Source organism: Xiphophorus maculatus, chromosome 8 (genome assembly GCF_002775205.1).
Source record: "Xiphophorus maculatus strain JP 163 A chromosome 8, X_maculatus-5.0-male, whole genome shotgun sequence".
Lineage (NCBI taxonomy): Eukaryota > Metazoa > Chordata > Actinopteri > Cyprinodontiformes > Poeciliidae > Xiphophorus > Xiphophorus maculatus.
Genome location: NC_036450.1, coordinates 18599625 through 18614068, shown reverse-complemented (window position 1 = coordinate 18614068; position 14444 = coordinate 18599625). Strand labels below are relative to the sequence as shown.

General features: G+C 36.7%; 1 protein-coding gene across 5 annotated transcripts in view; it reads left to right on the top strand.

The window, feature by feature from the left end:
• The window catches only part of LOC102223543 (nascent polypeptide-associated complex subunit alpha, muscle-specific form-like), a 58219-nt gene that overhangs the window by 21224 nt on the left and 22551 nt on the right, over window positions 1-14444 (top strand). For 3 of the 5 annotated variants that reach the window (XM_023338504.1, XM_023338502.1, XM_023338503.1), the window contains exon 3: window positions 3048-3122. In XM_023338504.1, coding sequence (XP_023194272.1) covers window positions 3048-3122 — 75 coding nt within the window. Of the gene's footprint in view, window positions 1-2901; window positions 3123-14444 lie in introns of all 5 variants that reach the window. The other 2 variants (XR_002753164.1, XM_023338505.1) reach the window with 2 other exon arrangements.

Sequence of the window (14444 nt, the reverse complement as noted above, 5' to 3'; positions counted from 1 at the left end):
GTGAGTAGGACAATGCAATACTGTGAAGTTACTATAAGGGGCAACTCTGATCTGTGGCATAAGAAAACCCACAAAAAAAATTATGTGTATTATTTTTCTATTAAGCTACCCACATTGGTTGCTTCTACATGGTGCATTCGGGCTTCTACATATTATAAAAAACACAGCTGACACCTCTCATTTAAAGAGATGCACTGTGGTATTCTCGATATGTGTTCCCCTTTGTCCTATTTTTACCCCCCAAAATTCTAATGTTTGTGATATCAATGTTCATGATTTGGACTGAACAATTCTAAGTCTGGGAGGTCAAAACTTTACTTCTGTGGCCTACATTTTCTTGAGTTCTCAGAAATAGGAGTGGTTATAACGGCATGCTTCAGGTGCTGAATAATCCACAGGTGTTAGTGATAGTTCAACCCTGTCACCCAGGGTTAAATTAAGGCATGAGAAATGAACTCGTTTGACTTTTAAAGCAACATAAAAGCCCTGGGCCAGAAAGGGAGTGATCCAGAATTTGAAGCCGTAAATACATAATGACTGAAACCCTCAGGCCAACAGAGCTGTAAATGTTGCCCTGGCTCGACATCTTAGCTCAGGGCCAAGAGTGGTGTAAAAAGGCCATCTTCTACTCTATACCATCCAGAATTCCCTTTGACCCAAAGAAAAGATGGTGTCCTAAAAAAGAAGTGGTATGATAGTAGAAAGTATGACTTTAAAGGTAAATGTCAGATTCTAGCCTAGGAGTTCATAGTTTTATTAAAACAATATATTTCTTTTCAAAGTTCAGACTCCACGAAGGAAAGTAATGTATGCTTAACTTTACACTAAGGCATTGGCTTGTTATCTCATGTATTATCTACTGGTGCAAAAAGTGGTTCTTTGAAGGCAAAATACACTTCACCAAAAAGTACATACACAAGTCGGCAGTAATAACCTTCCTGCGTCATGTGAGGTAACTCTTACAAATTGATGGTTTTCTGGGATACAATTCCCCTATTTATATTTCATTTCTATGCTGTACCCATTGTCAGTACAAGAATAAGTGGATGGAACACAATGTAAGTTTGTTTAGAAAGAGAAATACAACAAGGTAAAACATCTAGGTTTGTGAAGAAAAGTGATGAAGAAATACCACATTGAATACTAATGTGTAGCTATTTTTATGATGTCTCATATCAGCCATTCAAGCTTAAATTATCTGCATGTCAAAGAATTTATGTCACGTCAGACTACAGGAAATGTCTAGGGGGCTCAGTTGCATCTATTTGAAGCAGCTTCATGCATGTGTGCAGCATGCAAGGTTTGATAGAAATCAACATTTAGCTGCCGTCATGTTGGTGGTTTCAGATGTTCCAAGCCTCTTAGTGTAAACCCTTTACTGTTCCCATCAAGACTTAATTAATCTGCTTCCTGCGTTGTAAGCGGCTTAGTAATTTCTCTCGCTTTATCGCACCAAAATAGTACGTATATGATGTGGGAACATTCTTGGACAGGAAACGATATGGAAATGGGTGCTGGTCTATGAATCCATAGAAAGTTTTTAGTGGTATAAAAAACCACATTTTATGTCTTGCAATCTGACATTAAATCATTGTAAATCTTTTATTTCTTAAGTCAGTTTGGATTTCCTAAATTATCTCTATATGATAGATGCCATACATTTTAGGGAATTGCTCATAACTTTAATTAAAATCAGGGATTTACATATACCAAGACTATTTGACCTCTAACTGTTTTGGAAAGTCCAGATGATGATGCAAAGGCTTTGTAGACTTCTAATTGGTTAATTTAGTTGTCTCAAACTCCAGTCCTCGAGGGCCACAGTCCTGCAATGTTTAGATGTGTCCCTTTTCCTGAAGACTTGATCAAACTGTTCATCATACTGCTCAGGAATGTTTGCAGAGAGATTAAAAAGAAGCCATTACCCCAAAAATCAACAAAAGCGACAGATCACAGTTTAGAACTCGACACAGTGATAAAGATGTTTAATTTTTAAGACATGTCCTGTGGTCTGATGATACTAAAAGTGAAGTGTTTTGCCATAATTACGCTTGTTGCAAAGGGAGAAACGTGTAGGCCTCAGGACACCATCTCGGTTGAGACGTAAGGGGGTGACAGTATTGGGTGTTTTGTTGCAGGAGAGCCTGGTGCAGTTTACAATATCGATAGAATCACAAGCAAAGAACAAAGTGGACATTACAAGCAACACCTCAAGACATCAATTAGGATTCTCAAGCTTAGGCATGTATGTTTTCTAAATGGACAATGAACTATCAAATAGGTCTGAGAATGGCTTAAAGACAAGAAGTTGAATGTTTGGGGAAGGCTATCAGAAAGTCAAAATCTCAATGTAATAGAAACATTTGTAGGGAAAGCTGAAAAGGTGTGTGCGAGTCATACAGTTTAAAATATCACTCTACGAAATAGACAAAAAAACAGAAGTTTATGTCAATTTCAGAATTTTGACTAAGTAAATAAATAATATTAAAAAATGATTTCTTTTTCTTCTAAGATTGAGTAAATAGAAATAATATCAGCAATCCCAACTGACTCAAAACAGCGTTGTCAGCGTAATGTCAGACCATGAGAAATGAAAAGGGTTTTTCAAACATTGTATGTAAATATCTGGCTAAAACTGTATCCAGACAGAATATCCCACAATATTATGTCAACTTTAATGCAGAGATTGTACTTCCAGGCATGTGACTGACAGCTCCTTTGTCTCATTTTGCCCATTCTAGTATTAGAACTCCACTCTAGTTTGTATGCATGCAAACTTGACTTTCACCTTCTAAGCATTATTTTATGCCCTGAGTGACACTGCGAGTCATGGTTTACATAACTGAGGGAGCTTGTTGGAGGGGGTGTAGTTCATTAAAAAATGATCAGGGATGATTTCAGGAAGAAGACTGGCGTACTCTGAGATCCTTGTGCCAGAAATGCTGCTCAGTGAGGTAACTTGACGTATCAGAAGGGTTACACAAATAAATATGCAGCAACACATGCCCCTGTTACCCCTGATATGTCATCTGTGTGCTTTTCAACAGAAGACATTCCTACAGAACGGGGCAGGACATTGAGAACTGTGGGACCTGCAGAGACTGCGCCTGCATCATCTACAGGTATGTTTGACCTGAGCATGTGTGAATTTCCTCAGCTTTATCATTGCCTTTCCTTCTTCTTCTAAATGCTGAGAGCACAGAGTTTCTCTCAGTGCACATTTATGCGTGCATCATGCTGTCATTTTGAATCACATCAGATCTAGAGGTTGTTTTATGGCTTGGCAGGATTGTTGTTCTGCACCGTGTGACAGCACAGCTGGGTGCAGCTCTCACAAGAATGGCCACTTGTCACCAAAACTTTGCTGCATCTATACATTATAACATATAACTAACATCCTCATGGCTTAAATTTAATTAGCTGAACAACAGCAAATACATATTTTTTCCCCCCCATTTCATTTCCTTTCTTGCATACACACACACACACACCCACGCATATTTTCTATCTTCACAGGAACTTTGATTTCCATTCATTTTTCATTCATTTCTATAGTGTAACCCCTACATTTATGATATTTAACCATTTCTACCTAAACTCATTTCACACCTTAGTCATAAGCCCTTACCCCAAAACATCACTTCTTCGTATGGGGCCCAGGCTTTGGATCGCATAAACAATGGGTCCTAGTGTTTGTCGTAAACATGGGCCTTACAACGTATCAAATATACGCACACACACATTCTGACACAGTTGTATAAATCATTCTGCTCCCCACATTTAAACAGCACTTTGCACAAGGCCATATAAAAGGCAAATGAAAACTGTGAAAAGCTTTGAAACGGAAAACTTTTAGATGTGAGTAGTTGAAAGGAAAAAAAAAATCTGACGGAATAAATAGATATTTCAACAGGAGAGTGGCGAAACTTGTTGGTACAGATATCTCCTAATAAATAGAACATCACAGCAAAGCTAATTCATTTCAGTAACTCAGTTCAAAGATTGAAACCTTTTTCATGCACACGCTATACAAAGAGAGACTTCCTTTGTGAACAGGACTCTGCACCTGCACACATTGTCAAAAATACCAAACACCCCTTTAAAGATCTATTGTCTATAATAAAAATACTTTTATCTGTCTTGCTGTTATTGCGATACAGTTTTATTCTGAGACATAATCTGTAATGCATGTTGTTTCATTTTTAAAGATGTAATTATATTCCTTCTTAAATATTTTTAACTTATTGAGATGCAACAACAAAGCACTTCTCTGATTATTAAAACTATGATGTAAACAGCTTTGAGGTGTTGGTTATCTCATAAATCTGAAAAGCATAACTCAATTATCAAGTCAACATTAATCATCTGTCTTTGTAATGGTGCACTGCTGTTGAGAAAAATGACAAGTACACACTTTAGACTGTGTGCTCAGATAATCACAAATTTATTATTCATTATTATGCACAGCTAAGAAGGCTTTCCCCATAGCTACAAAATATCTTCAACCTAAAAAAAAACAACAAAAAACGCCCGAAATTTCCACTGAAGTTTGGTTATAGTACACCACATAAATGATTCAGTTAAAGTAATATATTAGTCTTTATTCTCTGTAATTTATTTTCACTGTGTTTGAAAACAATCCTCAAATAAGACATGACGAAAAGAAGAGTGGCAGAAGACAAGAAAGAAGGTGTCTGAGAATAAGAGTGGAAAAGCGGGGAAAATATATAAATGGCTCAAAAGATCTGGGGAAAAAAGATCAGAAGTTTTGAAAGGGAATGAGACAAAAAGAAAGCCGGGGGAGAGGAGCCTCTTAAGGGAGCGATTTATTGAGAATCTAAATACAAATTCATGTTGATATGTCTGAATATTACTTTTTTGAAAGATAAGCATGTGTGCTTACTTTACCCATTTTTTTTTCCCTCCCAAAAGAGGCTTTTTTGGTACTCATTCTTAAACTGCACAACTTTTTAAGTCAGATTCTTTTGTGGTCAAAAGCAGTATTATCTCTCAATCATGTCAACACATTTCACTTGTGTTTGAGTGAAGGGCTTTCCTGTTTCGAGAGAGAAAACGATATACTCTTCCTCCACAGCCTCGCAGGGATTTGAGTTCAGTTTAGTTAAGAAAAAAAAGACAGAATCGGACAGCTGGAGAGGAATATCTGGAGATAAGGTGTAGCCTGGTAAGAATGACTGATGGTAATGCCTGAGAATCTGACAAGGCAGATTCTATCAATTAAAAGGCTCTTTGAAATCTAACTTCCAGGAGAAACAGCAAAGCTTTAGACACTATTTGCTGCAAGCAGTATCAGTTGAAGTACTGATACTGCTTGAACTGTTTCATGTTTTGTTATTTTACAACTTTAAACTGCAAGGTGATTTTATTTCATAGATCAACACATAGTAATGTATAATTGCACAACTATGTGTGTTGCAATTCCATCAGACTGGATGGAGAGTGTTTGTGAACTCTTGCCAAAGATTCTGGATTGAATTTAGGTCTGGACTTAAGAGGACTGTAACACATGAATTCTAGCTCTGGCTGTGAGTTTAAAGTCATTGTCTTAACTCTTCTGTCTCAACTCAGAAGTCCATTATTTCTTTCAGGGCCATGTATTTAAATTAGTCCATCTTATTTTCCTTTTGAAGAATACCATCTCCATTCCATTCTACTCCCAACACCGTGCTTTATTGTGAGGAAGGTGCCCTGTTAGTTTACATGTCAAGTTCAGTTACATGTCCTTCTTTGAAAAAGCCCCCACTCCCGTGTTTTTATCCTGTATGGCTAACAGGACTTCTTATGGATTTCATTTAACAATCTCATGCTTTCTGTCACTCTTCATGAATACCAAGTTTGCAGATTATAACACTATTGAATGTCCTCAGTGTTTCCTCCTATAGATTAGAATATAATAGAATAGTATTACTTTATTCATCCCAGCAGGGAAATTATTTCGCAGTTACAGCAGCATAGAGACAAGACACACAACAACCACCACTGAGTAGCAATTGTAGACAAGATAAAATAAAAATAAAATATAACATGCTGTCAATATAAAAAGTAGCTTAGAGCAGTCCTTGCAAGGATTCAAAAATGCAGATACAGTATGTATATGTGAATATATGTACAGCAAGTGTGCCACAGTGTAGTTGTGCGAAATTGGACTGATTAGTGCAGAACAATGATTTAGCTTTTATTGTACAGTGAGATGGCATGTGGCAGGAAGGATTTCCTGTATCTGTCCCTACGACAGCGGAGCTGGAGCAGCCTATGTGAGAAGGTGCTCCAGCTCCGCTGGCTCATAGATGATGTGGTATGTTGTGTTTTGTCTTCCAAATGAAGTAACTAAAAAGCCATTAACTCCATTTACTGTAAATATTCTCAAACATAGAAAGTACTTGTGGACCAGTGAGTCTGTGTGTCTACTTTGTCTTCTCAAATTCCCATTTGAATTGAAGATTGGTACTCACATTGAGCTAAGTTCTTCTGGAGGTTTCCTCCTGTTGCAGGGGAGTTGTCCCTTTATACAGTCATGCATGTTAAGAGATTGCTGCAACATTAATGATCTGGTTCAATAGGTTGGGTTCCTTAAAGGATTGTTTTGCAAGTTGATATTTTGAACTGAATTTGATTACATTGTGTTAGATCAAATTCAAAAGTATTATATTTATTTCTGTCTGTATGATTTTATTGATTTGATTCAACATTTCTGTATATAATATATCAGTTTGCGTTTTAAAGTGCATTGAGATGACACTTGTAGGTTGGTGCTATTTAATTTAACATAATTAGATATATCTGTCCGTGGGACAGATTTGCGAGCTGTGGATCTCTGCAGCTCCTCCAGAGTTGTCATGAACCTCTTGGCTTCTTAGCTGAATAAGACTCTCCTTTTCCCACTGGTCAGGTTAGGTGGATAACTATGTCTATGGAATTAAAATAAAAAGCATGTGAATATTTTTGCAAAACTCTGTTCATTGATTATTTGTATTTTGTAGGTACTATATTTTATGAAAGTGGTTTTAGTTTTTGAGTAAATATACAATATTTATATGAGTTAACATAAAGGGAAAATAGCCATAAAACTTTACTAATTGGACCACTTGACAGTTCTAATAACTAACACACAGACTTAAGAAAAAATATGTGATTGAATTAAGCTATTGAACATTTCAGGGTTTTTTTTTTCAGTTTATTGGTTTAATTTTCCCCATGGGGTTGGGAGTTCAATTGGCTGCACTACTGCAAATATCGCCCCGAACAGCCCGTTTAACATCACAGAATGCTTAATATAATCCATTATTTTCTTTTTCCTTGTCGGTTTAAATAAATTTGGTTATTTTCAAACCGTGTTTTGACAGTTTCCGCAGTTACAATTTTCAGAGGTCTTGTGCTCCTTTGCACTCTTGAAGTGTTTTTTTTTCCCCCTTAAAATATCCTACAGTAAAAGTTACTTACTTACTGGTGGGTTGGATAACAGCTGATCAGAAAGCTGCTTCAGTTTGAACATTTTAGTTTTCAAACAATAAGTACCAAAGGGTTATGAAGGGTTCTTGAGTTTGGATGTTTTCTGAAAGAATATACAGCTCCTTTGTTGCTTTTTTTCTCCTTTTCTTTGCTTTATAAAATTGGTGAAGCCAGAAGAACTCATTTGATTTTAATTTGCAACTCTCTTTTGAGAAGTCTCTGAATTATGCATATGCATACGTGTTGGTTCAGTTTCTCTACACACATGGCTTCAGCAGGCATAGACTTTAAGAAAAAAGCCTGAATATCAACTTTTCAACCTAGAATATATGACATAAGTAATGGGTGTTTTGTGGTCATATATCACACAGCGTTTGTATGAAGCCAAATTTGATTTGGGGCTCCTCTTCCTGTGAAGAACATCAGCACCACTGACAGCGTTTAAATGCATTTTTGGTGGAATCTGGAGTAGGTGTCCAATTTTAACTGGCTAAGCTTAAAAGCAATGTTAACATGAGTGCAATCTGATTTATTGTGAAATCAAATTGTGCTTATGTAAACTCAATAATGACACAACAAATTGTTTTAACTTTTACACATTCAAATTTCCAATTCCTTGAAATCTTTAAGAAAACTTTTAAACAATTTAAAAACCTGCATATTTCTTGTCCTGAGACTGTCATATCATCTTTCATATCTTTCACATCGTTAATATAGAAGCATAAAAAATTGTTTTACTTCTATTGTGAACTTATCAGCCTTGGGGAAAAAAGAGACTTTAAAAGTTTATCTGAATGTATCTTGCAAATCCTTTCTGCTGCCTTAGCAGCTGTTCTTTAACTTGCCCTCCAAAGCCTCCTCCCTGTAGATTAGACTTTCTTGTACAGAAGGTAATAAACACATAAACTGAAGGTGTCAGCTTCAAATTATAAAATTTTCTTCCACTTTCATATTTGTTATATCCAGTAGGGAGCTGTTTTTTTTTTTTTACAAATCACAGTACTGACTTTACCAGAACAGGCGTTACTAGAATTAATGCCACGCACGATAATTTCAGCAAGCCACTCAAATTAATTTTATTTAAATTAAAATGTATTCATGCTAAGCAGTAGTGCATAGGAGGTAATGACATTGAGTGCAAGCCTCTAGGTTTCATTTATTACTTTGAGAAGGAAAATGTTTCCAACAATTACATAAGACAACTGTATGAAAAACAAATGATGTTCTTACTTATTCTAAAGGATTTAAAGAGGCCAAGGGAAAGGTGCGTACTAACTCAGTGCTGAAGTAGATGATATCCAGAATCACCTTAAAGAAGCAATTATTGCTGCCCATTACGTTAAGGAGGGTTAAAAGATCAATAGTACATAAGATTATTCACAATTGGAAACCGTTCGAAACAGGTCCATTAGCAGTACAGCGGGCGCCCCATACACAGAGCCTATTAGTCCTCGACGCAGCTCTCTGCGGTTCGATTCCTGACCTTGAGACCTTTGCTGCATGTCTTCCCTCCTTCTCTCTTTTCCCCATTTCCTGTCTGGTTACTGCAAAAATAAAGGCCACTAGAGTCACAATAAGCTTTAACAAAAGAAACCCAAAGTTTGACTGTGCACTGATCAGAAAAACTGCAAAGAAACCCAATAATTCATGCTCAGAATCTATGGGCCTAGTTTAAAATCCAACTGTTAACGTTTATGAAAATGGAAAAAGACTAAAACTGACATCCTAAATGAACTCCAAAATGTATGGAACCATGGATAGTCATTATTAGGACTGTCAATGTTAATGTGTTAATGCATGTGATAAATCTGAAAAGTTTAACAAGGTAATATTGCACAGTGAAGATTAATAACAGTCCTATTATGACTTAAAAGCCTTTCTGTTTAAAAAAACACAGCAATGGACTTTTAAATAAAACCGAGTTGGTATGTAGCCCACTTATTGCAATTTATCCTTCCAACAAATCACAACCAATTGATAGTTAGCATTTCTAAATTATGTTTGAAACAAAATTACTTCTTTTGAAACTTTCTGAATATGGAAATGCTTTTTCATTGACTGACAGCACTAGTCATCACACACAGCGACATGTTTGACAAAACTTACTTTGCTGTTAAGCAGTGCAGAGTCACATACAAGGCCAGCAGTATAACTGCTTAACCGCATCCCAAACCAGGTTATGAACATAACAATCCCAAATACGGCAGCAATTCTAAGGCAGAATAGCTGCAAAAGGCTGAGATGCTGCACAGCAATCTTAAGAGAGGTGTGCTTAAACAAATGTCTGTTTAGAAGAGTGGCCCAAAACTCCCTCACATCACTGTGAGAGATTGATAAGTTCAAACATCAAATGTCTGCTTCATTTAGTAAAGAATACGCCTTTTTTTCTTTTAAATATAAATTCCAATCGTTGAATATTAAATAAGAACTGATGCTGTGCCACTGTGGGTTTGCACACAGAGCTTTGTTCTCTATTACTCAGGACATTGTTCTGGGCAAAGCTTATGTAAAAATGCAAATGACACTTTAGGCATGCAAATGCAGATACCAGCGAGAGTGTAACAGTTTGTACCTAACCAGGACTTATAAATAAGTGTTTTATTGGTATCAAGTTCTGATGCTAAAGGATGAATAATACATAATGTATCCAGTGTTATTTAAGCAGCACCAATAGCAAATTAGCTGCATATTAATGTGTGAATCACATTCTGAGTCCATGCAGGGGTGTGAAGTAGTGAGGGGAATGATGATTTGTACTCCCTGGTATATTTTTTCACTTACAGCAAACGTAGCATACGGAACAAAGTGGGGAGGTCTAACAAGGAGCTGTTGTGTTTAATCCCCGTGGAGTGTGCAGAGACAGGAGCCTAATCAGATCTGTACTCTGCCGCTTTATCTGTGCAACTGCTCCGTCTACAGCTCGATCACGCATTTTGCCGGCGGAGTTCGATGGGTCGCCACTCTGAGATGGATTAATGGCTCTCTTGACCATACGGTTTCAGCTAAGCTTCAAGTCCACTAAGAGTTCCCCTCCGCACACCCCCTTCAAATGCGATCCATCATCGTCTTCAGTGAGCAGCAGATAATTGAGGAAAAGAGAAAAAAAGGCTGCTGAGGAAGCATTCTTCCCTCATCCCTGCTTACTGACTGTTATCTGTGGCCTCATTTCCCGCTAATATTGTTTTCTCTTTATTCTTTTCATTTTTATTCCTCGTTGCATCAGTGATACCTATATGTACAGCACGTCAGGTGCATTGATGCAGTGCAGGTGGGTGATTGCAGCTGGAGTCTCTAACACCTTTAGAATGAAAGCTTTAGATAGATCCAGTTGGAGAGATTTAAGATAACACTTTGGGGCAGAACTTACAGTTCTTCACAAACTAATTATGAGTGCATCATAGCTCTTATCCTTACTGACACGGCGTAGCATTTAAGACCATAGTGTAAGGTGGTAACGCTGCAAACTGGATATAAGAACAGACATTGGACTCAGTGCTATAGCTTTCTGTGTCTGTAGCACACATCTCTTATATCATCTGGAGTCTCCCACTCTGTCCTTTTGTAACTCTAGAGCTCTGTGAAATATTCATTCACATTAAAAATGAATTGCTGTGGCTTTAAAAGATTTTAAAAAGTAATAATGGTGTTGAAGATGAACTGGAGACATGTCTTTCTAGGCTCTGTGTGGATGAAGGTTCACTCTTTGACATTTCTTGATAGATTACAATCATTAAGCAGGAATCTTTGGATGATTACACAGACACTGTAAAAACGTCTTTCAGATGGTGTTTAAGATTCATATTCTACATTAAAAGGCGCTATCCCAAAGCGTCATGCAAAGGAAAAGTAGGATGGTCCACATGTATTGTTCAAACTTTTACGCTATCACACTCTCCGGTACAAAATATTCCATCCGTGTATTCCGTCCATCTGTCCGTCCGTCCATCCTGCCAATGACACCCCAGTTGTAATCCAGGCAACCATAATAACCTCATAAAATTTGTGTTTTGACATCTACCTGCTTAGATTCATTATATTAAACATGAGCTCCTCTTTATAGCCTCATTCTGTTGTAAAACAATGCGTTTCAATGAAATTCAGACTACTTGAACATTTCCACGTTTTCTGAGCCATAACCTCAGTCCATTTTATTGAGACTTTATGTAATGGAACAAGACATAGTGGAATAACTGCAAAACGGAAGGGAAATAATTTATATTTTCAAAACCTTCAGAAGTGCAAACATGTCTTCGTGTTATTCTGCATTCAGCCCCACTCAGTCAGCACTTTTTAAAACACCTTTTTTTCCACACGTCGCTACATGCATTCTCAGAATGGGAGATTGCTTCAAAGTCAAACATATCATGTACGCTACAATCCACCATCACAACAAGGTCGTCCAGGACGAATGATTGCTGTAGGAAAACTTTTAACCAACTTGAATCCCACTCTCACGTTGCCTGCATTGTTTCATAATTTGTAATATGCGTAACTGATTTGGATTCTGTCAGTGTAATTGGATTGAATTTACTTCTATTGGTAAAGTGCCTTGAGATGACATTTGTTGTAAATTGAACTACGTCAACAAATAGAACTGAATAAAAACCTTTTGCTGCAAATATTTTAAAGTGTGTCTCCACCAGCTTTGAAAATCTGACTGATATTGCTTTCTCAGGCTCTGAGAAGCCTCCGAAAAGCAATTTTCAAGTTTTACGCATTCACACAACAGTACAGAGAGGATGGATGCATTTTCCAAGGATATATAAAATGTGCTGTACGACACTGGAATTGAACACCCAACCTTTGGGTGTTTACTTTGACTGTGTGCCGTTCAGAGTGTGGCAAAATTTACATTAGAACATCCTCAGTTTCTTTAAAGTTGAACTATAAAAAAAATACAGAGAAGACCAAAGTTTATGTTTAGAGATATTGGCAGACAACTTTCTCTGCAAAATTTAGAAGACAAGGTTTCTGCACTGTAGTGTACTGAGACCGTGATGCAGCGATGTCTTCCTTTGTGACACAGAGGGGAGCTGCAGTGTAGTTTTTAGTGAAAAATATGCATGTATTCCTCAGCTGCTCTTAGAAGTCTGATGGGGATTGAGCTACAAAATGTATCCATAGAGGTGGAAGGACATGTTCTGAGAAAGAAAAGGAATTAGATTTGTGCTGCTCCAAATGAGAAACTGTGTTAATGTTACTGAGATGAAACTACTGAACAATTATAGTATTTATTTATTTTTTCAATTAATGAAGTATATTCCTTTTGACTGTGGGATGATATGTGTTCTGGTTTTTGTCTGATTCAAACTTTCTTGAATCCTCTCCAAGTAGACCTTCCATGTTCTGCACCTCAGTCCCTGGTGTCTTTGTTTGCAAATGTTTGCTTTTTATTCTGAGTGATGAACGATTCTGCTCTGACAAAATGTGTGAACGTGCTACAGAATAAATTTAGGTAGAAGTGCTAAAATATCTTTCTTTTTCTCTTAAGTGGTTTTTAATTTATCTTAACAATTAAAAAGACTTACCTTATAATCGGAAGCATCATTGCTTTATGCTGTACGACAAACAATTTTTGTTTTTATTTTTTTCTTCACACTTCAATATTTTAGGTCATCAAACAAAAACAAAAAAAAAAGATCTTGATGATTCCACTGACATTTGGAAAACTATCCTCTCGAATCACAAGACAAAAGTAGACATTTTTGGAATCATCAGGTGAAAAAGTAACATTTTATACAACAACATCTCACCCACTGTGTAATAAATGGTGGTGAAAGTGTGGTGATCTGGGGCTGTTTTGCTGCTCCAAGACTTGGACAACTTCCTCTAATTAATGAAACTTTGAATTATGCTCTCCAGCAAAAAATCCTTAAGAAGAATATATGACTATTAGTCTGTAACCTTAAAGTCAGGGATATGTGTGGTGTGCACCAGGACAACAATCCAAAACATCCCAGCAAATCCACCTCTGAACATCTCAAACATCTCAAAAGTGCTGCCTTGTCCAAGACCGAACTTGAATCCAATCAAGAGGCTATGATCTTAATCAGGATGTTCATACTCAAAAAATCCTTTGAAGATAAATTAAAACAATTCAGCAAAGAAGAGAATTAAGTACCCCCAAATCGATATAAAACACCGACCATTGAAACAAGAGCTTGATGGCTTTTGTTGCCACTAAACAACCAGTTATCAGATCTACATTGTACTTACTTTTCATATTGGACCAGGTTTGTTTGGAGTGCTACTTCCCTTAATAATTTATTTGTAATTTTGTTTGCAATTACTTTTATTCTTGTCTTCATGGGTTTGTAACAAAAAGCATCCAAAACAAAAGAAATTAGTGAAGGCAAAATCTTTTCCTTTTCTTTTTTCTTTTTGCAGTTGATCAATTCAGTCAACCCAAACGTGGATTTGGTTAAGTACGAAATTTTCTCAGTGTGGAGGTGGGGGATTTTTCTCACTCGCTGATGTCTTGATGACTTTGGAGGATGATGTAGGTGTAAAACGTGACTTTATGTAAAGATTTGAACATTTCTATTTGGATATATCCTATAACAGATAATGATGTTGACAGCTGATTGACATAATCATTATTACACAGTGCTCTTTATTGGATATTATTTTAATATAATTTAACTTTTTGTCCAAAGCTTGCCTTAAATATTCTCTAAATTTTCAGATTATTTTTTTTAGTTTGACCAATAACATCAGCTTTTTCTGGTTTTGTTTAAACATAACCATGCATTTATCACCTCCTTTAAATAAGACTTTGTTATTTTTGTTGTTATTTAAGGCAAGTAATGACACATCCTTCAACTCAGGGTTCACCAGTTCTGATTCCTCTTTTCTCACATGGCCCATAAGTGCACAGAAGTCTAATTCAAGTATTCCCCACATGGTTCTAAGACTGTCCCGTAGCCACAGACAGCTTCTTGTTGTCCTGGTTTTTATCCAGAGGAATATGCAAT